General features: G+C 40.6%; 1 protein-coding gene across 2 annotated transcripts in view; it reads left to right on the plus strand.

The window, feature by feature from the left end:
* myo3b (myosin IIIB) overlaps window positions 1-25,376 on the plus strand; it is a 97,742-nt gene that overhangs the window by 21,939 nt on the left and 50,427 nt on the right. For both annotated transcript variants that reach the window (XM_029711107.1, XM_029711108.1), the window contains exons 10-23: window positions 6,382-6,537; window positions 10,183-10,267; window positions 10,380-10,496; window positions 10,599-10,703; window positions 10,881-10,964; window positions 11,150-11,352; window positions 11,455-11,553; window positions 11,680-11,794; window positions 12,416-12,542; window positions 12,710-12,920; window positions 13,771-13,918; window positions 15,359-15,512; window positions 17,713-17,801; window positions 17,925-18,054. In XM_029711107.1, coding sequence (XP_029566967.1) covers window positions 6,382-6,537; window positions 10,183-10,267; window positions 10,380-10,496; window positions 10,599-10,703; window positions 10,881-10,964; window positions 11,150-11,352; window positions 11,455-11,553; window positions 11,680-11,794; window positions 12,416-12,542; window positions 12,710-12,920; window positions 13,771-13,918; window positions 15,359-15,512; window positions 17,713-17,801; window positions 17,925-18,054 — 1,823 coding nt within the window. The remainder of the gene's footprint in view (window positions 1-6,381; window positions 6,538-10,182; window positions 10,268-10,379; window positions 10,497-10,598; window positions 10,704-10,880; window positions 10,965-11,149; window positions 11,353-11,454; window positions 11,554-11,679; window positions 11,795-12,415; window positions 12,543-12,709; window positions 12,921-13,770; window positions 13,919-15,358; window positions 15,513-17,712; window positions 17,802-17,924; window positions 18,055-25,376) is intronic.

The raw sequence follows: 25,376 nt of genomic DNA on the forward strand, positions 1-25,376 counted from the left end.
CCTCATGGAGAAATCCCTGAGCGGTTTCCTTCCTCTCCAACAACTGAGTGTAATTAATAACTTCACCATGCTCAAAGGGATTTTTTTTTTTTTTTTTACCCCTCCATAGGTGCCCTTCTTTGCGGGCATTAGAAAACCTCCCTGGTCTTTGTGGTTGAATCTGTGTTTGAAATTCACTGCTCAACTGAGGGACCTTAGAGATAATTGTATTATCAGAGATGGGGCACAGAGATGAGTTAGTCATTCAAAAATCCATGCAAATTATTATGTGACTTGTCAAGCATATTTTTACTTCTGAACATATTTAGGCAAGCCATAACAAAGGGTTTGAGACATTTCAGCATTTCATTTTAAATTAATTTGTACTTTTGACTTTAATTTGACAAAAGCTGGATCCCTTCTAGCCATGACCTAAGAGAGGGTTGAGGAAGAGGCTTGAAGTGCTGGGCATCTTGTTATGACATGCATTATCTGAATTAGCTATGTCCACCTAATTATACCTACGATGAGCGGCTTCTATGGAGGAACTTTGAATGTCCTTTGAGCTAGTTAGCTAACAAGCTTGAGCTAGCTTGCTAACACTCTTGTGTGTGCAGAGCAGCACCAGAATTGAAAAAACCTCTTACCTTTTTGTAGTTAATAAATCCAACATGAAACTTAATAACTAGGACTATAGTATTCTTAAGGGATAGCTCGCTTTATTTCAATTTTCGCCTAAAATGACATAACAAATCTAACTGCCTGTATCTCAGGCCCTGAAGCAAGGATATGCATATTCTTGGTACCATTTGAAAGGAAACACTTTGAAGTTTGTGGAAATGGGAATGTAGGAGAATATAATACTATAGATCTGGTAGAAGAAAATACAAAGAAAAAAACTACAGTTTTTTTTCTTCCACCATCTTTGAAATGCAAGAGAAAGGTCCCAGTTCCAGCCATCACTCTGGTTGTAATTCCGATGGTGTCCACAAGATGGCAGCAGTGTATGTGCAAAGTTTCAGATGCATAACTTGAAGTATGAGCGAATTACTTGACATTTAGTGTGAAGTCACCCAGGTACATTTGGGCAAATCGTGAAGGAGACATTTTTATTCATATTAAATTTTTCTGCAAGAATATCATCAAATCTGTATACTTAGACTTTGATTTAGCTTTTCCAGTATTAGTAGCCATATTATAAGTTCAACATTTGCAAAACAACCAGTTTTCATAACTGAATAGTCTTATAATTTTTGTCCAAAAGGAAAAGGCATGCTGTCACACAAGGTTAGTAGCTACATTTTACGACTGATACAGGGTTTCCGGATACTCCCGTAAAGCCTAGCTCATTGGCTATCTAGCTAGCTTCGTTTGACCCCGATTGGTGCTTATTTGACAAAGTTAAAGTTGTTCAAGTGAAGACCACCCACGTCATCGGCGTGCCATGAAGGCGTTGCTCTCTGACCAAATATGGTGTCCTAATGATATAGTGAAGTCTGGTTACATTCTAGGATCTCTGAGGAATACATATGAATGTGATTTGTCTGGTTGAAACAACATTTAGGGTTAGATTTTCACAGATTCCTTTCTTTGCAAATTCAACGAGTGGAAATACAAAATCGATCGTGCATGCTATATGGACCTTTTTAGGATATGAATAAGGATTTTATCTAACAAAACGACACTTCATGTTATCTCTGGGACCCTTTGGATGATAAATCAGAGCAAGATTTCAGAATGTAAGTACACATTTCACCTATCGCAGTGAAAAAAGTGTTTTGTTGTTAGGAGCTCTCCTCAAACAATAGCATGGCATTTTTTTGCAGTAAAAACTACTGTAAATTGAACAGTGCAGTTATATTGACAAGAATTTAAGCTTTCAGATGATATAAGACACTTATATGTACCGACATTTGTTGTTTCTCTAAAATCTGCGATGGTGACACAAGGCGCTGCATGATTTACAACTGTCCCGTTGACGGGACACCGATCCCTAAGAAGTATTCTTAACCTCTATGGGCTATGTGGGACGCAAGCGTTCCACCCCTGGTACACCCTATCAACAACATGTGAAATATCAAATTTGAAAACAATTAAATGTCATAATTCAAATTTCTCAAACATACAACTATCTTACACCCTTTGAAAGATAAACATCTCCTTAATCTAACCACGTTGTCCGATTTCAAAAAGGCTTTACGGCAAAAGCATAAAGTTAGATTATGTTAGGAGAGTACATTGACAATAGCTGTGTGTAATGTTTTGTCAATTCAAAGACAGGCGTCACCAAAAGCAGAAAACCAGCTAAAATTATGCACTAACCTTTGACAATCTCCATCAGATGACACTCCTAGGACATTATGTTAGACAATACATGCATTTTTAGTTCTATCAAGTTCATATTTATATCCAAAAACAGCGTTTTACTATGGCGTTGATGTTGAGGAAATCGTTTCCCTCCAATAACCGCCAGTCAACAAATTAAATAATTACTATTCGAAAACATTGGTAAAATATTATATTGTCATTCAAAGAATTATAGATTTACATCTCTTGAACGCAACCGGATTGCCAGATTTAAAAATAACCTTACTGGGAAATCACACTTTGCAATAATCTGAGCACTGCGCCCAGAAAAATACGCTTTGCGATACAGACTAACCGCCATGTTGGAGAGATCTAAAATCGAAAATACTATGTAAATAATCCATTACCTTTGATTCTCTTCATCAGATGTCACTTCCAGGAATCCCAGTTCCAAAACAAATGTAGTTTTGTTCAAAAAAGCTCATAATTTATGTCCAAAAATCTCCGTGTTGTTAGCACATGATCTATGCCCGCCGGACTTTTCTTCATGAACGAGGGGGAAAAAAATATTTACGTTCGTTCAAACATGTCAAACGTTGTATAGCATAAATCATTAGTGCCTTTTTTAACCAGAACATGAATAATATTCAAGGCGGACGATTGCATTCTCTTTTAAAACGTATTGGAACGAGAGTACCCAACATGAACTCGCGCGCCAGAGTCTAATCGGCCACCACCGTTCCAAGGCTCTTGTTCGGTCAGATCTCACAGTATAAGACTCAAAACACTTTGTAAAGACTGGTGACATCTAGTGGAAGCCATAGGAAGTGCTCAACGATTAATAAGCCCCTGTGTGTTTCAATGGCATAGGCTTAAAGGTAATTCAACACATCAGGTATCCACTTCCTGTCAGAATTTGTCTCAGGGTTTTGACTGCCATATGAGTTCTGTTATACTTACAGACACCATTCAACCAGTTTTAGAAAATTCAGAGTGTTTTCTATCCAAACCTGAACAATAATATGCATATTCTAGCTTCTGAGTTGGTGTAGGAGGCAGTTAAAAATGGGCACATATTTTTTTGCCCCCTAGCCCTAAGTTTAACTAGCATTAAAAAAGTGAATCCATTCTTCTCTATCTAATTTGAAATATCTCTCCCTATCTTCTGAATTGTAATGTCAGTACAGTAGCCTATTCTTCTGAGGGGGGAGGGGCAGGTAGCCTAAACACAAACACACACTGGCAAATATGTTCAGCTTGCAGGCAGACACTGGAATACGTTTTTGAGTGACAGAGTGAGGGCTTTGTTGCCTGGAATGTAAAAGAATGTTATTAAAACCGGTTCCCATGCTTTTAAAATAATGTTTCTGTTCCGGAACAGTATGAATCACTTTCTTTATAGATATTTTTTGGTACTTTTTACCCCTTCATCATATCCAATTGGTAGTTACAGTCTTGTCCCATCACTGCAACTCCCGTACAGACTTGGGAGAGGCGAAGGTCGAGAGCCATGCGCCATCTGAAACACGACCCCGCAAAGCCGCACTGCTTCTTGACACACTGCTCGCTTAACCCGGAAAGCCAGCCACACCAATGTGTCAGAGGAAACACCGTACAGCTGGCGACCGAAGTCAGCGTGCATGAGCCCGGGAGCCACAAGGAGTTGCTAGTGTACGGTGGGTCTCCCAGTTGCGGCAGGCTGCGACACAGCCCGGGATCGAACCCGGATCTGTTGTGAGGTCTTTAGACCACTGCGCCACTCGGGAGGCCTAGTACGGATTACTTTCGTTTCTGTTTCCATTTCTGTTTCTTGAAAAATTACATAGGTTTTTGGTTCTGTTCCCTGAACAGGTTCCAATCCCTGAACACAACAACATTTTGAAAAAGTCAAGGGGTGTGAATACTTTTTGTTTATTGTAAGGATCCTCATTGTTTTCCTTTTTGCCTTCCTTATTGAGAATGCTGACGTCTTTATTGCTTCTCTTAAAAAACTCAGTTAGAGAACATTCTTAGAGAACACAGCTCATACAACCTTTACTTGATTCGTCCCCAAAAATGTAATGAAACGTCTTATAGCAGGGTTCCCCAACTGATGGTGATTTTGTTTGTCCTCGCCTAGTTTTCTGAGCAAAAAATAAAGAAAGGGGGGTGGGGGACATAAAAGACTGTAAAAACACCAGCAAATCAGCTCCAAGTGATTTACATTTTGGAAATCTGTTCCAGATTGTAAGCAAGGTTTGAAATGATTATGTTTTAGTGAAATATTATATCTGCTTGGGCTTCTTTCCGTCAATTTGCGGTCTGCAAATTATTTGTAATGATTTTCCGGCCCACTGACCATCCGCTCAAGAAAACATCGGCCCGCAGCTGTATATAGTTGATGATCCCTGTCTTATAGTAATGCATCCTCCTCTATTTGACCATTTTCCATATTCAGATACAATGCATTTTATTAGGTGCTTTTTTAATCTTTCTCTCTCTTTCTCATGAGTATGAGGTAATGGATTGTATGATATCAGATCAGAAATAATCTCCTCAAACAAAGCCCACCAGGCTACAATGTGTGGAGCATGGACAATGTTATCAGGCCTGGCAGGCTGTTTGTGAGGACTCTCCAGCTCTCAGCCAGACCAGTGTGTGTGCGGGTGGGTAGGTAACTACTGTCATTGCTCTCGATAATAAATGCATCGCCAGTGTCTGTCCCTGTGCAGCCAAAAGAGCTGCCTTTTATAACAAAGCCTGATGTTTAGCATCCTGGCTGCACAGCTCAGCTAATGGCTGCAGCCTCTGCTTAATGTCCTGACACTAATTAATTATATGAATGAATTTCTAGAGCATAAAAACTGATAGAAAGAGCAAGCAGAATTTCAGCCTAGATTAGGTAGCAGGAGTCAGATTGGTATTATTCTCTTATCTCTCGCCTGCCTGCATTGTTGTGTTGCAGTACACCAAAACATATTCAGGCATTTAAGTGTTTAGATTAGGTACGGAATGATGGATATTCTGAATGGAAGGGATAGATACAGTGTGATGACTATTGGTAATGTCTTTTCAGAATAATTTTGTTTTGAAAAAACATACATTTCAAATGGAGTGCTAGGCAGCTGGTTTAAATACCCTCACCATTTGAAACGGTATCACACCATGTCCATGGACTACATATTTTACAAATTATTTTACTTATGATATAAAGGTATTTGAACAACAATGTATTGCCTCTGGATTGAAAATATTTCATATTGATTATATCATAATGTAAAGGCAGTAGAATAGTGAGATCCAAGCTAACAGAAATTGGTTCTGTGAAAGTTCCCAGAACATTCGTTATGTTGTTGCAAATGTTCTTCTCATAACACAAAAACAGTCCAGTTGTGCTGATGATTATATAATTTTTGTATAAAGTATACCAGAACGTTGCTCTCACATTTAATTGCAGCACTATGTTCTAAAACATTACTGGTACATTGTGTTATTACATTACCCGGAAACCTAATGAGAACGTTTGGTAAATGTTCTGTGGTAGTTGTTACAGATGTTGTGCACAACATTTTAGTGAATGTTAAGAGAACATTCCAAGGATATTTTATTTAAAACATTTTGAGAATGATTTTTTATTTGTATCAAAAACAATGTTTTGGGGATGTTATCATCCTAATGTTAGATAAAACCCTAACTAGAACTTAATGGTAATATTAGCTAATGTTCTGTGAATGTTCCCGGTTTGCTGGGATATGACCACTATGGCAAAAAGTGGGCTCTGAGTAAACACTGCAAAGAGCAGATAGGGGCCATCCAGAAACAGACCTGTTTGCACTGGGGGCCATGGTGATGACCAGACCATGTGGTGCTCACAGAGGGGACACATTGGTCAGTCACCTAGACACAGAAGCACTGATGAGAAGCTCCATAGAAGCACCCTACTGAACACACTCATACCAGAGATAATCCAGAAAATTCCGCTTTGTAAAATGTTCAGGTCATTGTATTAGTGATCAGTGAGTTAGTGATCAGAGGGTTTAAACCCCCAAAAAGGTTGTACTTTTGACTTTTTTATAATGTATTATGATGTTGTAATTGCGTTCTCTCGCTACACAGGTGTCTGATAAAAGATTTTGAGACTCGTCCGTCTGTTACCCACCTCTTGGAACACCCCTTCATTAAGCAGGCCCATGGCAAAGAAATGGCTCTCGGTCAACAGCTGTCCACACTAATCTGCGAGCAACAAGACCTGGGCTGCAAACTCAAGACCAAGTAAGTGTGTCGTCTACTCAGAGAAATGCTAAGATTCTCAGTTATAGAATTCTGAAACAATCCCCTCTGCAGATCTCATTGATGTATCTCTCTGAGATGACATCTGTTAAATCTATCAATCAAATGATGTTATGTATCTGTTATTGCTGATTAATTCATCTACATTTGAGAGACAATGCTATGGAGCAAGACAGAGTGAACTGGATGAAATGCTGAGATGAGATGTGTTTTCTCACCAGTGGGTGGCAGGGTTTCATTTCCTTCAACTGTTGTGTCCGCAAAAACTAGTGTACCAGATACACTACGTGACCAAAAGTATGTGGACACCTGCGTCGAACATCTCATTCCAAAATCATGGGCATTAATATGGAGTTGGTCCCCCCTTTGCTGCTATAACAGCCTCCACTCTTCTGGGAAGGCTTTCCACTAGATGTTGGAACATTGCTGCGGGGACCATTCAGCCACAAGAGCATTAGTGAGGTCGGGCACTGATGTTGGGCGGTTAGGCCTGGCTCGCAGTCGGCGTTCCAATTCATCCCATAGGTGTTCGATGGGATTGAGGTCAGGACTCTGTGCAGGCCAGTCAAGCTTTTCCACACCGATCTCGACAAACCAGTTCTGTATGAACCTTGCTGGGTGCATGGGGGCATTGTCATGATGAAAGGGCATTCCCCAAACTGTTGCCTCAAAGTTGGAAGCGCAGAATCGTCTGGAATGTCATTGAATGCTGTAGTGTTAAGATTTCCCTTCACTGGAACTAAGGGGCCGAACCCAAACTATGAATAACAGCCCCAGACCATTATTCCTCCTCCACCAAACTTTACAGTTGGCACTATGCATTCAGGCAGGTAGCGTTCTCCTGGCATCCGCCAAACCCAGATTAGTCCGTCGGATTGCTAGATGGTGAAGCATGATTCATCACTCCAGAGAACGCATTTCCACTGCTCCAGAGTCCAATGGCGGCGAGCTTTACACCACTCCAGCCAACTCTTGGCATTGCGCATGGTGATCTTAGGCTTGTGTGCGGCTGCTTGGCCATGGAAGCCCATTTCCTGAAGCTCCCGACAAGCAGTTATTGCGCTGACGTTGCTTCCAGAGGCAGTTTGTAACTTGGTAGTGAGTGTTGCAACCGAGGACATACGATTTTTACGCGTTGTGCGCTTCAGCACCCAGCAGTTCTGTGAGCTTGTGTGACCTACCACTTCGCGTCTGATCCATTGTTGCTCCTAGACGTTTCCACTTCACAATAGCAGCACTTACAGTTGACCGGGGCAGCTCTAGCAGGGCAGAAATTTGATGAACTGACGTTGAAAGTCACTGAACTCTTCAGTAAGGCCATTCTACTGCCAATATTTGTCTATGGAGATTGCATGGCTGTGTGCTCAATTTTAGACACCTGTCATCAATGGGTGTGGCTGAAATATCCAAATCCACTAGTTTGAATGGGTGTCCACATACTTTTGCATATATAGTGTATGATGTGTAGTCGAAGTTATGAAAATGATGTGATTAAAGAGAAGTTAGGGGAGTGGAACTAATTTGATAGGAGTGATTGTGCTGACTCAAAGTTAGATTAAGAAAAGCTTTTTATCCCAATGGATCTTTTAACAGTGTGACAACGAGGAGCATTTAGGACAGAGCAGTCCTCCACCCATATGATTGAACTAATGAGGGAATAAAACACTTTAGTCTCAGATTGATTTACTTGTGGATAATGCTAACTGTTCAACCTTGCATTATCACTGAATTAAGAATTTTGAATGATTTATATCTGGGATGCCATGAGCTTTTATTCAAAAACGATTGTTTGTGATTGCAAAATGATTCTGTTCACTTTGTTATTTCCCCAATGATCTGTTTGTGGAATACTTTTCCGTGTCCCTAAAGAAAAGAGCTAAGTACACGTGCCATTGAATAAGAGAGAGTCTTGATGCCATGCCATGTGTGTGTGTGTGTGTGTGTGTGTGTGTGTGTGTGTGTGTGTGTGTGTGTGTGTGTGTGTGTGTGTGTGTGTGTGTGTGTGTGTGTGTGTGTGTGTGGTGAGATGGTGATCTTATGTCCCTGTCCACAGTGAAAGTGCATAATGAGATTAGAGGCTTGAAGGAAAATGAACTGTGCTTTCCCAGTTTTAGTCACTGGTGCCAAAGATCAGCACACTGCACAGACAGGAGACAGGCAGATTTAAGTAGGTGGAATGGTTTACAACATGTATCATGCTTCGAAGCAAGAGAAGGTACAAGCTGAGGGCCTTTACTCTTTTTCAGAAGGGATGTCTCTGGAGAAGAAAGTGTTGAGGATTCCATACTACACAGTGCTCCATTGGCAGTTGTGATATTATGTTTCCCTGTTGAACTTCTGTAGGATTTCTACTCAGAATATTTGTGTTTATTATGGATCCAAGGCAGCAGCTACTCTTCCTAGGGTCCAGCAACATTAAGGCAGTTCTACAAATTAAAAAAAAACATTACAATACATTCATAACAGATCTCACAACACACTAAGTGTGTGCCCTCAGACCCCTACTCCACTACCACATATCTATAACACAAAATCCATGTGTACGTGTGTGTATAGTGCGTATGTGTATGCATGTGTCTGTGCCTATGTTGTGATATGTATCTTCCGAAATGGGAAATCATTGTTCACTCGTAGGAGGGATTTACTATTATGTTATTCACTTCATATACACTGAGTGTACAAAACATTAGGAACACCTTCCTAATATTGAGTTCCATCCCCTTTTACCCTCAGAACAGCCTCATTCTTGATACACGCGGGAAACTGTTGAGCGTGAAAAACCCAGCAGCGTTGCAGTTCTTGAAACACTCAAACCAGTACGCCTGTCACCTACTACCAGACCCCGTTCAAAGGCACTTAAATCTTTTGTCTTGTCATCCTCTGAATGGCACACATACCCAATCCATGTCTCAACTGTCTCAAAGCTTAAAAATACTTATTTAACCTGTCTCCTCCCCTTCATCTATGCTGGTTGAAGTGGATTTAACAAGTGACATCAATAAGGGATCATAACTTTCACCTGGATTCACCTGGTCAGTCTATGTCATGGAAATGTTTTCTACACTCAGTGTATCTATTATTTATTATCATAGAAGAGATACACTCTGTGACTGAGATGTTGGTCCATTTCATTGTTCATGTTAGGTTTAGTATCTGAACTTGACTGGAATTTCTGGGTGCAATATTTTAGTGATAACTGTTATTTTAAAGCTTGATGTTTTTGACAAAAGTGCTGATTAATCGATTCGCTTACATGTGTACACACACGCACACACACACACACACACACACACACACACACACACACACACACACACACACACACACACACCAACAAACATCACCGCAGTAGGCCCTTGGGGTTTTGCATAATCCCAATGAGGCAGTTGCCTCTGTGCTGACCTCTGACCGGTAGGCCCCATTGTAGAGTGATAGGTCAAACGGCGATGAAGTGCAATCACAGCCTGTGATAATGGTGGAGATCTCCCTGGGGAACACCCTTATGGGCCAACCGGCAACCCATCTAAATGAATGGATTTTATATCCAGATTAGTATTAGTAATGTATCTGTATTCTTTCATCACTGTAATGCTTTCTAACCCAGTATTATGTCCTTTACTCCAACAGGCATGAAAGAATCAATACTCGTAAAACACTCATAATAGAGACAAGTCCCGATGATGATCTGGTGAACCTGGAGTTTTTAGATGAGGTAAGATTTCATACTTTGACTTCATTGTTGTTGGACGAGAGGACGGTATGTGAATAATGTAGGTATTGTACACAGTACCCACTGTATGTGTTCTACTACTTCTTCTCCGCAGGAGACCATCATCAAACACCTCTCGAAGAGATATGACGAGCTGCAGATATACACGTACGTTGGAGACATCCTCATCGCTCTCAATCCTTTTCAAACTCTAAGCATCTACTCACCACAGGTTTGTTTGCTACGGCAGTGCCATTGTGTGCCATAATTCCGCTTAACACCTCTGTAAAGACAGAACGGTATTGATATTCTAATGTGGGGTGTCTGTTCACAGTTCTCTAAGCTGTACCATGGGGTGAAGCGAGCAGACAATCCTCCCCACATCTTTGCTACTGCTGATGCAGCATACCAGGGCATGGTGACCTTCTGCAAAGACCAGGTACTTGAGGGGGGATACACTTTGTTTGAGGAAGTCCTATTTAGTGATATGCCGGTTCATATGAATAATGTTATCATTGGCATTAAAGAAAAACATTTTCTTTGTTTAGAGATCTAGTGATGTGCTTGTTAGAGACATCCCGATGACAAAAGGTGTTGATGTGTCCCTATGTTTCAGTGCATCATCATCAGTGGAGAGAGTGGAGCTGGGAAGACAGAGAGTGCCCATCTGATTGTCCAGCATCTCACCTTTCTGGGAAAGGTACTGCTTGTTTACTAAAAAATCTGTTCATCATGTTCATATATATTGAACCTCAGTGGAATTCATTATTGAATGGACAGACTGGACACTGATAGATTCAGTCCTACACATTTAGTTTGTGTTGTCTCTGGAGGGAGTTATGCCCCCCCCCCCCCCAAAAAAAAAATTATTGACTGTGATCCCAGGCAAACAATCGGACGCTGCGGGAGAAGATCCTCCAGGTGAATCCCCTGGTGGAGGCGTTTGGCAACGCGTGCACGGCCATTAACGACAACTCCAGTCGCTTTGGGAAGTACCTGGAGATGAAGTTTACCCCCACCGGGGCCGTCATGGGGGCCAAGATCTCAGAGTACCTGCTGGAGAAGTCCAGGGTCATCAAACAGGCTACGTAAGAATGGAAAGATGTGCTAGGGATATTATTCATCACAACTGTTATCCTCAATTGAAGTTAACTGGCTAGATGGCTAACCGTTTCTCTTTATGCTCTTAGGGGAGAGAAAAACTTCCACATATTCTACTACATCTATGCCGGTCTGTATCACCAAGAGAAGCTGAAGAAGTACAGATTACCTGACAAGAAACCCCCCAGGTTAGCATTTCATCACTTTACTTGGCTTTGATTACTTGGCACCTCAATATAGCCTGAATATAGTGAATTATTTCCTATCACTTGACTAATGCAGAAACTGGCACTGAAAACTGTGTTTCTGTCTAGATATATTGAAAATCAACATGGCAAAGTGATGCAGGACATTGTCTCCAGTAAACTGTACAAGGAGCAGTTTGATGCCATTCAGGACTGTTTCCGCATCATTGGCTTCACTGACGAGGTCGGTACAGTTGCGCTGTTCATTTAAAAGCAAATGTGTGAACATTATTTTTATTTGCCTTGTCTGATGTTTTCTCCTAAAACAAATAAGACAAAGAGAACATTCAGTACCAGTCAAAAGTTTGAACACACCTACTCATTCAAGGGTTTTTATTTATTTTTTATATTTTCTACATTGTAGAATAATAGTGAAGACATCAAAACTATGAAATAACACAAATGGAATCATGTAGTAACCCCAAAAGTGTTAAACGCATCAAAATATATTTTAGATTTTTCAAATTAACTTTTAACAAGGCACACCTGTCAATTGAAATGCATTCCAGGTGACTACCCCATGAAGCTGGTTGAGAGAATGCCAAGAGTGTGCAAAGCTGTCATCAAGGCAAAGGGTGGCTACTTTGAACAATCTAAAATATGAAATGTATTTTGATTTGTTTAACACTTTTTTGGTTACTACATGATTCCATTTGTGTTATTCTACAATGTAGAAAATAGTAAAAATAAAGAAAAACCCTTGAATGAGTAGGTGTGTCCAAACTTTTGACTGGTACTGTGTCTAAATATCCATAGCATTTCTTCACTCACTGTACACTGATTTCTGTGCTTCCTTTTTTAACAGGAGGTCAATTCTGTATACAGAATTCTCTGCGCCATTTTGAATACAGGAAATATTGAATTCACTGCCATTACTTCCCAACACCAGACTGATAAAAGTGAAGTGCCTAATGTTGAGGCCTTGGAAAATGGTAAGACAACTGTACTTTAGTGTTATTAGCAAACACTATTATTTTCTTGCTCAGGTTAAGAATTGATAGTAACATTCCCACCTCTTGGTGTATTTACACAATATGGCTGAATGGTTGTTTCCTTGCTACTCTGTGTGACTGTGACATGAACCTACCCTGTCCCTCAGCTGCGGCCTTGCTTTGCATCGGCCCTGAGGAGCTCACGGAGGCCCTGACGTCCCACTGTGTGGTGACCCGTGGAGAGACAATTATCCGCACCAATACTGTAGACAAAGCCACCGATGTCCGGGACGCCATGTCCAAGGCTCTGTACGGACGCCTCTTCAGCTGGATAGTCAACCGCATCAATGCCCTCCTGCAGCCTGATATGAATATCTGGTAAGTGTAAGATATCTCTGTCTTTGGTTGTTGCGCTGTGCTTCACACTATCGTGTGTGTGGATGCTGCTGCATATTATGAAGCTCTAGTGACCTTTACGTCTGAGATGAGAACCAAACACGTGGAGTAGAATAGCAATGGACATCACAAGACAAGAAAGGGAGAAAAATAAGTCGAGTAAATGTTTTATGCAGAGTTACGTGCTGAGGAAATAATATTCTGATGATTAAAAAGACTTCAGAGAGACTGTAAAGGGTTGTTCATTGATCCAAAAGAATTCCCTCATAAATGTGAGCGTGGACTGTCAGGGAGTCATCTTCTCTCTCTGAGCTGTGGAAGGCCCACAGGGTCTCTTTCCATTTCAGTCATCTGTACACTCTGTTATTGCCATTAATAACCTGTTAACCAAGACAAAAGGTGACCTCTAATGTCTTGTTAATGAAAGGGATTATGGGAAATGATGTCTTTCGATCTTAGGAATAAAAAGTGAAATCACTCTGTGCGTATGTGTTGTAAGCTCTGTATTTAGTGTAGACCCAAATTAAGTATTGTGTCGATTGTGTCGATCACAGTTAAATACAGACTTTAGTATCAATCTGTTTGTACAACCCTTGCCAGCAATTAACATTTTATGATTAACTGATCGTAGTCAAGGATCTCTGAACTTTCAGCACTTTTGTTTAAAAGTTCATTAGGACTCCCCCATAACAGTAGAATTGGCCATTCAGATCAAAATATTCTGTATTTGGGTTGAACTTGCTTCATCATTAAAGTTTCATAAGTCAATGTGGTTCACACAGTTCCACACAAGATTAACTTTGTTGGTCTGTCCCGGTTTTCCCCTTTGAAGTGTGGCAGAAAGTGGCATGAATGTGGGAATCCTGGACATCTTTGGATTCGAGAACTTCAAGAAGAACTCCTTTGAGCAACTCTGCATCAACATTGCAAATGAACAGATTCAGTTTTACTTCAACCAACACATTTTTGCCCTGGAACAGGTGAGCCTGCAGATGGGGTGGCTCATGTTTTAGAGAATCTAGATGAATTGTTTCTCTAACTCCAGTAAGTCCATTAACAGTGACAATTGAAGGTATACTAGATTTTGCTGAAAATGTCCTTTTGTTGTGTGTAGTACATGTTGACCATTTTTGTTGAGCATCATTTTGTATATTTAAAATCGCGATATAGTATGCCGGCTTGTTCATCAATCACGGAGGAAGTGTCTCTTAATGAAACATTGTAATCCAGCGTTATCTTCTTTATAGCGTTTATATGATGTTAACATGAATGTTTTTCTCCCTTACATATAATCTGTCATTCTCATTGAAAGAAAGTCTAAGAATCGGTAGATCTGTTCTATGTGCTCTAATTCTATGCTTCCCATGCTTAAGTTTCATTTTTGCTTATTTTGCTTTCGGTTTTGTACACCAGCTTCAAACAGCTGAAAATACAATATTTTTGGATATGGAAAATATATTTAATAGCGGTTTAGATGGTACAATGATTCTCTCTCTACGCTATACTTGCTTGTTTTGTCACATTAACTTAAATTAGGGGAGTTATTCGAATTTTAACAACCAGGAAATGGTGAAGCGATTTCTGCATAGTGCACCTTTAATTGATTTAATTAAGCTTTTTACCCTGGAGTGTGGGAGCTTTTCGTTTTCATTGACAACACTGTATAGACATTAATCAAAAGCACTTTTTGCTCTTTTGTCCTTTTGTCTTAATGTTGGCTCTTTAGCAATTCCTCTCAAGGGAATTAGAGAGAGTTGGTATTTATAAAGTGATCACTTTATTCAGTCTAATGAATAGAGAAGAACTGAACTATATTGGAGTTGTGTTCTGAAACTGTCCTGTATATTTACTTTACCAAGGCTTAACTAGGCGTACTTAATTCCTGGTTCTTAACTAGGCAACTTTCCTGCATGATTTGTTACGTAGAAGTATTAGTTGCTTTCGATGTAGCGCTAGTGCTTAGCGGAAAAGGGATTTTTATAATGTGAAAATGGCTTCAATCCAGTGGTACACAGAAGCTGATTATTCTAAGTTAATGATTTAAACATGAGGACAGTTTAGTTCCATTGGTTCCACTTTATTAGTAAAATATATATTTAAAATAACTTTTTGATCTAAATTAAGCAGATGCAATAATGTGATATGACTCTGGGTTATTTGCAAATGGAACTAAATTATGAATTAGTATGTGGCTCTATCTGTTATTTCAGAACAGTTCTGTATAATTTCAGCGACTGACTTTAGAAATAGTAACTGGAGTGTCTCTCTGCAGCCCAGTGGTGCTGTTGCTTAAGGACTGTATTTAAAAAAAAAACACTAAATAAGCATGCACAAATCCTATTTAGCCTAGATTGTTTAATTGGGTTATTTAGTGAAATCATTAACTGTGCAATGTTCTAAATTCTGTGTGTTTTAATTAGATGGAGTACCAGAGCGAGGGGGTGGATGCCAGCCTGGTGGAGTATGAGGACAACCGTCCTATCCTGGACATGTTCCTCCAGAAGCCCATGGGCCTGCTCTCTCTGCTGGATGAGGAGAGCCGCTTCCCTCAGGCCACCGACCAGACCCTAGTGGGTAAGACAAATCAAATCCATTTTTATTTGTCACGTGCGCTGATTACAATGGCTGTAGTCTAACTGTGATATGCTTGTTTATGAGCCCTTCCCAGAAATGCAGAGTTAAAAAAGAATCCTAAAAAGAAAAATAGTAACACAAAGGAGTAAAATACATAAGAATGGATCTTTATACAGTACCAGCATCAGATCAATGTGCAGAAAGAGGTATTTGAAGTAGATATGTACATGAAGGTGGGATAAAGTGGCTAACCATCAGGATAGATAATAATAAGAGTAAAATTAAGAACAGAGGAGCAGCAGCAAATTATGAGTGTAAATGTGTATGTTTTGTCGGTATGCGTGTGTCTGTTATGTGTGTGCATATGTAGTGTATGTGAATGTGTGTAGGTTTTATGTGAGTGTCAATGTAGCGTGAGTGTGTTTACAGGGTATATATAGAGTTGAAGTCGGATGTTTACATGCACTTAGGTTGGAGTCATTAAAACTCGTTTTTCAACCACTCCACAAATTTCTTGTTAACAAACTATAGTTTTGGCAAGTCGGTTAGGACATCTACTTTGTGCATGACACAAGTAATTTTTCCAACAATTGTTTACATACAGATTATTTCACTTATAATTCACTGTATCACAATTCCAGTGGGTCAGAAGTTTACATTCACTAAGTTGACTGTGCCTTTAAACAGCTTGGAATTTTCCAGAAAATGATGTCATGGCTTTTGATAGGCTAATTGACATCATTTGAGTCAATTGGAGGTGTACCTGTGGATGTATTTCAAGGCCTACCTTCAAACTCAGTGCCTCTTTGCTTGACATCATGGGAAAATCAAAAGAAATCAGCCAAAACATCAGAAAAAAAAATTGAAGACCTCGACAAGTCTGGTTCATCCTTGGGAGCAATTTCCAAACGCCTGAAGGTACCACGTTCATATGTACAAACAATAGTACACAAGTATAAACACCATGGGACCACGCAGCCGTCATACCGCTCAGGAAAGAGGCACATTCTGTCTCCTAGAGATGAACGTACTTTGGTGCAAAAAGTGCAAATCAATCCCAGAACAACAGCAAAGGACCTTGTGAAGATGCTGGAGGAAACAGGTACAAAAGTACCTATATCCACAGTAAAATGAGTCCTATATCGCCATAACCAGAAAGGCTGCTCAGCAAGGAAGAAGCCACTGCTCCAAAACCGCCATAAAAAAGCCAAACTACGGTTTGCAACTGCACATGGGGACAAAGATCGTACTTTTTGGAGAAATGTCCTCTGCTCTGATGAAACAAAAAAATAACTGTTTGGCCATAATGACCATCGTTATGTTTGGAGGAAAAAGGGGGAGGCTTGCAAGCCGAAGAACACCATCCCAACCGTGAAGCACGGGGGTGGCAGCATCATGTTGTCGGGGTGCTTTGCTGCAGGAGGGACTGGTGCACTTCACAAAATAGCTGGCATCATGAGGCAGGATAATGATGTGGATAAATTGAAGCAACATCTCAAGACATCAGTCAGGAAGTTAAAGCTTGGTTGCAAATGGGTCTTCCAAATGGACAGTGACCCCAAGCATACTTCCAAAGTTGTGGCAAAATGGCTTAAGGACAACAAAGTCAAGGTATTGGAGTGGCCATCACAGAGCCCTGACCTCAATCCTATAGAAAATTTGTGGGCAGAACTGAAAAAGCATGTGCGAGCAAGGAGGCCTACAAACGTGACTCAGTTACACCAGCTCTGTCAGGAGGAATGGGCCAAAATTCCGACAAACATTTTAAAGGCAATGCTACCAAATACTAATTCAGTGTATGTGAACTTCTGACCCACTGGGAATGTGATGAAAGAAATAAAATCTGAAATAAATAATTCTCTACTATTATTTTGACATTTCACATTCTTGAAATAAAGTGGCGATCCTAACTGACCTAAGACAGGGAATTTTTACTAGCATTAAATGTCAGGAATTGTGAATAACTGAGTTAAAATGTATTTGGCTAAGGTGTATGTACACTTCCGACTTCAACTGTATATAGCCTTGTGAGACTATATAGGCACATGGCCTCACAAGCAGACCGATTCACGTCCATGTGTACTAAAACAACCAAAGTCTTAGAAAGAAGCCTTGCATAGAAGGCTCTGAAAATATATATGTTGGATCAAGCAGTTTATATTTTTTTAAATATTATCCACAAAATATGTTTTCTCTTCAGATAAATTTGAGGACAATCTGCGCTACAAGTACTTCTGGAGACCAAAACGTTTTGAGCTCTGCTTTGGAATTCAGCATTATGCTGGCAAGGTATAGATCACCGCCGTATGTATGGTTCAGTATGTTTCATTGCTGTTTGCCCACTGATACAGTTGGTTAGGTCCTCTTTTGTCAGGTGTAGTTTGAGTTGACTGTCCCTGTGCTGTCACACAGGTGTTGTACAATGTGAAAGGGTTTCTTGAGAAGAACCGAGACACTCTCCCTGCTGACATCGTTGTGGTTCTGAGAACATCAGAGAACAAACTTCTGCAGCAGCTATTTTCAAGTCCATTGACAAAAACAGGTAGGTGTCAAGACTTGTGTTGTAGAATTCATTATCATCAGCAGTTTACTCCTTTTGGAGTGTTATTACACTACTGCCCCATATTCCACACAGGAACTTGGAAACTTCCCTTTTTTTGTACAAACAACTAAGTAATCTTCACTCTGTTTACACTGTGGTAGAAAGTTATTGGGGAGCCGATGGCGGTGTTGTGTGAGTGTGTGTTTCTTCCTAGGGTTCATGTCTCCATAAACATTCAGGTAAGGATTTTTTTTTAAAGACTCCGGACGCGACAGCGTCCTGGTCCTCCACTCAAATCCCCTCTCTCTGCGATCCGATACTGTGTGAATAAATCTCCAGTCTCCATTATCTCCTGAGAGGCTCAGCTCTCCATGGAGGGCTCTGTTTTTATTTTCACTAAGCTGTCCCTTTTGGTTTCCTGCTGCTTGCTGCTATCTACAGATTGTGCAGCAGCGGGATATTTTTGTGATAAGGTTTCCAAATACCCAGGGGATGAAGAAACGGTATTTAGAGAGCATAAAAGCAACTCTTCTTTCCAGTCTTTTCTGTGCAGTTAAATGAAGGTGGTAATATCTTCGTCATTAGCCGTGGCTGGTGCCCGTGGTCACTTGGCTGAGCCGGAATGCTAATGGATGTGTTCAATTACCGGATGCAGCACTTCATACTTTTCTTAAGTTAAGCCATATTATGACTGCTTTCAGTTCTAGTCGAATTAAGAGCAGCTCCAATTTACGATGTGTACCTTGGTTTAGCCTCCATTAGAAATCCATGTGTTATATCTCTAGGTTTTAATAATGGGAGGTAGTGCAAAATGTGAGCCCATGGCCATCCTCCTCTTTACTTGATTGCAGAAAAATACAGTACCATTTCAAAGTTAGTTCAGTAGAATGAAAATGGGGGGAGAATTTACTGCACTTTGGTACTCCAAAGTAATGAGTGACAGCAGAGATGTGGTCCACCATTCATGGGTACAGACATAGTGTCAATTAGGCCTAAAAGCCTCTAATTTGGTTCAGCTCATCCAAAGGCTTTCTTGTCTACAGCACAACACACAAGGGACATATTTGCAGCAATGTCATTGGGTCAAGTGCATAGTAGGTAATAGGTATCAAGTTGAGATTTTCATGACTGCAGTAAAATTGTTATATTGCTGTGTAGTTGTAATCTAGCCACTGTTGTTGACTGTTTTTATTTTATTCATATTTTGTATTTAACCTTTATTTAACTAGGCGAGTCAGTTAAGAACAAATTCTTATTTACAGTTCCCCGGCCAAACCTAGGCAACGCGGGGCCAATTGTGCGCCGCCCTTTGGGACTCCCAATCACGGCCGGATGTAAAACACCCTGGATTCGAACCAGGGTGGCTAAGGTGTATGTACACTTCCGACTTCAAGTGGCCTCTTGCACTGAGATGCAGTGCCTTAGACCGCTGCGCCACTCTGGAGTTGTTAGTGTCTAGTGCGCCAGTTATGGAATCTTCCTCCGTAACTCATCTCTTTTAAAAAATGTCTACAGGGTGCCCTCACTCAATCTTCACCATCCCTCTGATAAAGAGGTCCCGTCTTCTTGACACTTCATGACGGTAGAGATGATCACGTAAGATAACAGCTATGAGACAATCTACTTCTGTTTATCAAGTGGGAAAAGCTTGAGTTCCCTTTTAAGTGAAAAATAGCAGAGGAAGATGATAATTCGATTCTTCAGGGTAAAATCTGGGGGAATTTAATTTGCATTTTAGTTCATATTATAGAGTCAGTGTTATCTGTGAAATTACTGCTATCTGTGGGATCAGATGAAAATCTATTTAACCCGGGTGGTTTAGTTCTATGCTGTCGAGTTGTGAATACTGTACCAACCGGATGGCTCTTCTTATGACCACTAGGTGTCAGCCTCGATGATCCTCATGTTAACTTTTGAGATTAAAGGACATTGATGGGTCTGGAACGAGGCACCACACATACAGGCATAGAGGATTACTTGACTATATTTTATCTGTCTTATCAAATGTGAGTATCAAATTATAATTCAGAGGCAAGTTAACCAAAGCAAGTGACCCTTACTGTTATCAAATGATATCTCGGATTCAAAATTATTGAAGATACTGTGAACACTTTACTGTCTGGAACATTACAGTAAATATTACTAATTGGGAATGGGACTGGTCTAGAAATGTTGAAATAAATTGAAATGTTGCATATTGATAAGTAAGATGCGATTACACGCAGAGTTTCTTGAGAGTCGTGCGGAACCAAAAAGTGAAAAGCTTTCCTTGCCAGAAAAGTTGGACCACTTGTGCCTAGAATAATCTCATCAAGCAGGGTCCTTGAGGTTTGGGCATGTGGTGGGGTTTTGTCAAAGGAAATGGGATGTATTTGCATGGACAAATTCCTCTAAGCCAGGGTCTTTCCCAGATCCCTCAGATCAGAGTGCTTGAATTGGCTGAGCTGTGTATGGTCGGTCCAGTGAGGCCTGGGGGGCCTGCGGTCAGAGGATTTGTATGTATCCTTAGGGTTAGTGTCAGCAGAGCACAGTGCACACAAACACGGCACCGTATGACAGCCCTCGCTCTGCCAGACCAGACTGCAGGGCATAGTGGTCTAATTCTGTTTCTATGGTGCATGGTTCCTCATATTCATCTACTGTACCTCAGAAGTCAATATATTTCTGCTTTCTCACACCACATTAATATGCATGATGTATTTCTCAGGGCTTCGAGTATGTACATACATAAACCATGTTGCATGTACAGTAATAACCCAGTAATATAAACATGACTGGTGTCAGGATCATCTGTGTGCGTTTTGAATTATTAGGTAGGTATCCTTGGCTTATTGGTGAAAATATAACAAGTAAAGTGGTGTGTAATTTATAATTGCCTAACTTGCATATTTTTATTGGATGGGAGAGTAGTCTCTAGTGTATAGATGGGCACGGATACTAAAACACTATTAACATAATGTATATTTATCTATATTTCTGTGATGTTAGCCATGTATCATTGTAGTCAACTCTTTTTAGTGGCAACCTTAGTTTACTGCAGAGAAAATGCTATTACTGTATGTAGGCCTAGGTAACTTTCATTGTATATACACAAGCTTACATTTCAAACGTCCTAGAAGAAAGTGATCACAGAGACTGATTTTAATTTATTGCAAATTATTTTTATTCATGTACCAGACAAGTCTGTATGTTCCAATGTTGTGCATACTGAACATCAACAGTAATGTAATGGCTCGATTTTACTGCACTTAATTCCACTGTGATGTTTGAAATGTACGAAATGAAAGCTACATATTAGTTCAACGTTTTCACAACTCCAAGACAGTACAATGTTCCTCTCTTCGTGTTAAGAGTTTCTCTTGTGAAGAACTGACATGTTCCTTCAGCCGTGCAGCATGATGACACATTGTGCTCTTTGTTCTCTGCTAGTAGTCTGGCTTTCATCCCACTGGGTTACATTCATGGATATACTTTTCTGTCATTATCAATAAAACGTCAATACGGTGCAGTGTTCGATTTGGCTGCTGGGGGGAAAGGAGACCTCCAGCCCCGCTAAAACCATTGACAACTACGTGCCGTTTTCAATGGGTTGTTAAATAAATGTATAACTATTTGCCTTTAATATCATCACATCTTGAAGAGCATTTTCAGAACTTGTCAGGCGGTGGTTAACTGGTGCAGTGAATCAGGCGCAGGAGAGCAGGAATGAGTGTACAAGGTATATAATTCCACGACAGCACCAGTATGCAGACAAAACTCAAAGTGCGGAGAAATACCGGTCACTCGAAAATAACGGGCGTAAATACATAACCCGGCAAACATAACCAGCCGACATGAACAATCAATAAACACGCACACTAACATGTGGGAAACAGAGGGTTAAATAATGAACATGTAATTGGGGAATATAAACCAGGTGTGTAGAAAACAAAGACAAAACAAATGGAAAATGAAAAGTGGATCGGCGATGGCTAAAAGACCGGTGACGTCGACCACAGAACGCCGCCCAAACAAGGAGAGGGACCGACTTCGGCGGAAGTCGTGACAGAACTACACATTTCCGATTACTCCACATTTAGCTCTATCATCAGAGTCAGTGGCGGTCTGTACCGTTTAAGATTAGGGAGGACGGTTATTTTTTTTATAACCATGGCCTTATTTCCATTACAGCATATTGGATGACTGTCATTCATATTCCATTCACCCAGCTCAATGTAACATCGATAGGTTTAGGCTACTACATGATACTCTGAATTTTCCCTATCATGAGGTTATTACAACCTAGCCTACGAATTAATGTTTATCACTTAGGTGCACAGGTCGAGAGACAAATTGGAGTAATCAAGGTAACAGACAGTGACTCATTCAATACAGCCTTGCACACTCTTGCCTGCATCTAGCTGATCTAGGGTAAAATCATTAGTACAAACAGTTGGAAACGAGAGTTTCTATTGGACAAGTTCAGGTAGATTTATCCCAGTTTCATTCCATTTGCTTCTGTTTAAGAAATGTTTTTCTACAGAATCAGCGGAATGAATATACCCCAAATCCCCCACACACACAGTTCACTTTCATAGCATCAGTCTTTGTATAATTCCTTCTAGCATCTACGCGCTCGCCTCCTCTTACCTATTCCCTTGCTTGTGGACTTGTGCACAACACAACAGCTGTCTGTGACCAGGTAAAAAAAAAACTTTCCAAGCCAAACCTTCAAATCATAACCGCTAACCGCTACACACAACCTACATTGTTGTCACCATATTAGCTAACATCATAGTCAACATAGCTACTAGAACTAACGCGTTAGTAAACCCGCTACAATCACACCTTACAGTGTACAGCAAACAGTTTAGCAGTTTAGCAGTTACAATGGCGGGCCTCTGTGGCAATAAATTAATAAACCCCGAAAGCTTACCTTCACTTGGACGAGTTCCAGTGTTGGATCGACTTAGCCAGCTAGCTAACATAAATAGCATTCCTCTCTGTTTGAGCCAGGTGTTTGAGTAAGCTAAATTAGCCAGCTGCATTAGCTAGCTAGGTAAGTGAAAGTGAAGAAATTACAATGAAATATAGCTCTCTCTCTAGCTAGCTGTAGCTTATGCTTTCAGTACTAGATATGTTCCCTTTGATTGGGTGGACAACATGTCAGTTCATGCTGCAAGAGCTCTGATAGGTTGGAGGACGTCCTCCGGAAGTCGTCATAATTACTGTGTGATTCTATAGAATGGTGTGAAAACCATGAACCTCCTAGGTTTTGTATTGAATTCAATGTACCCAGAGGAGGACGGAAAATTGCTGTCCTCCGGCTACACCATGGTGCTACCCCAAAGAGTGCTGTTGAGGCTAATGTGGACCTTCATTGCAAAACAGTGTGTTTTAATCAGTTATTTGTTGACGTGAATATTTTTAGTATAATTTTATCAAAAAAGTTATATTTAAAAAAAAATGTTTCACCATTTAAATCTAAATGTAAATTCACTGAGTAGGATGCAGTAGGGGTGCGTGGGTAAATCACTGGGGAAGCCAAGCCCCTGCCATATTACAACCTATGTGTTGTGATAATTGTGTTGTTTGCTCTATAACCTATTAATTCATATGCCTTGCGACTGTGATTTATAGGCCTAAAGGCCGAGACAATAAGAAGACAGTGGCAGAATAAATTCAACCACACCTTTGTTTCATCACAAAACCGGATAGCAACCTCTGTCCATTGAAGTCCACAAAGCATAGTGCATGTACAGTAACAGTTACATGATCTACAGCATGGTCAAGCAAGATAATGTTTCTGAAATTTTCGGACCACTAAACAACTATTGATTTAGAACCACAGAGATTTACTGTAAGTCGCAAAGAAACAGGAGCTGCCTCCACTATTCCTGCACCATTTCAACTTCAACAGGTCTACATTATCAAATCACCTCTGCTTAGTCTAATACAGTGACAATTAAACCATACCAAAAACAATTCAGTTCAATCAGCGTAAGCTAAATATGATGTGGTTGTCCATGGTTCTAATTTCTGTGTGCGTGCATGCGTGTGTGTGTGTGTGTGTGTGCGCATTCGTGCAAGTAGAAAACATGTTGACTCACCCTACTTGTAGAGAAACGCCATCCTCCTCTCTTTCATGTTGACGAATGTAATGGCGCCGAAGGAGATGGCCGCCTATTTACGATCCCGTAACCAATTGTGATATTGTGTATGTTTTTTCACGTTATTTCTAACTTATTTTGTACATAATGTTTCTTATGACCGAAAATGACTGAGCTTCTTGATATCAGGGCAGCGATTACTCACCCCGTACTGGAGGAATTCTTCTTCTTCAACGAGTCGGACGGGAAGGATTTACTCCAGACACCCGACAAGGCCCTCATCCCCGTCATTCGCAGGAGGAAAAGATGGAGGTATTGTGGACGACGGTCCGGGTGCCTTGTAAGGATTCGTTGCCGAGAGGGTACTCTACCGTTTCCATCGGTCCTATTAGCCAACGTGCAATCAATCAATGATAAAATAGACGAACTACGAGCACGTATATTCAACCAACTGGACATTTAAAAACTTATATTACACAGAGTCGTGGCTGAAAGACGACATGATTAACATACAGCTGGCGGGTTTTAAGCTTTTTTGGCAGGATAAAACAGCGGCCTCTGGTAAGACAAGGGGCGGCGGCCTATGCATATTTGTAAACAATAGCTGGTGCACGAAATCCAAGGAAGTCTCAAGGTTTTGTTTGCCTGAGGTAGAGTATCTCATGATAAGCTGTAGATCACACTATTTACCAGGAGAGTTTACATCTATATTATTCATAGCTGTCTATATACCACCGCAGACCGATGCTTGCACTAAGACCACACTCAATGAGCTGTATACCGCCATAAGAAAACAGGAAAATCCAGAGGCGGCGCTCATAGTGGCCGGGGACTTTAATGCAGGGAAACTCAAATCAGTTTTACTTAATTTCTATCAGCATGTTAAATGTGCAACCAAAGGGGGAAAAAACTCTAGACCACCTTTACTCCTCACACAGAGACGCGTACAAAGCTCTCCACCGCCCTCCATTTGGAAAATCTGACCATAATTCTATCCTCCTGATTCCTGCTTACAAGCGAAAACTAAAGCAGGAAGCACCAGTGACTCGGTCAATAAGAAAGTGGTCAGATGAAGCAGATGCTAAGCTACAGGACTGTTTTGCTAGCACAGACTACAATATGTTCCTGGATTCTTCCGATGGCATTGAGGAGTACACCACATCAGTCACTGGCTTCATCAATAAGTGCATCGATGACGTCCCCACCGTACATCTATATTTTTCGTAGTTGTCT

This window comes from Salmo trutta, chromosome 24, assembly GCF_901001165.1.
Source record: "Salmo trutta chromosome 24, fSalTru1.1, whole genome shotgun sequence".
In the NCBI taxonomy this organism is placed as follows: Eukaryota; Metazoa; Chordata; class Actinopteri; order Salmoniformes; family Salmonidae; genus Salmo; species Salmo trutta.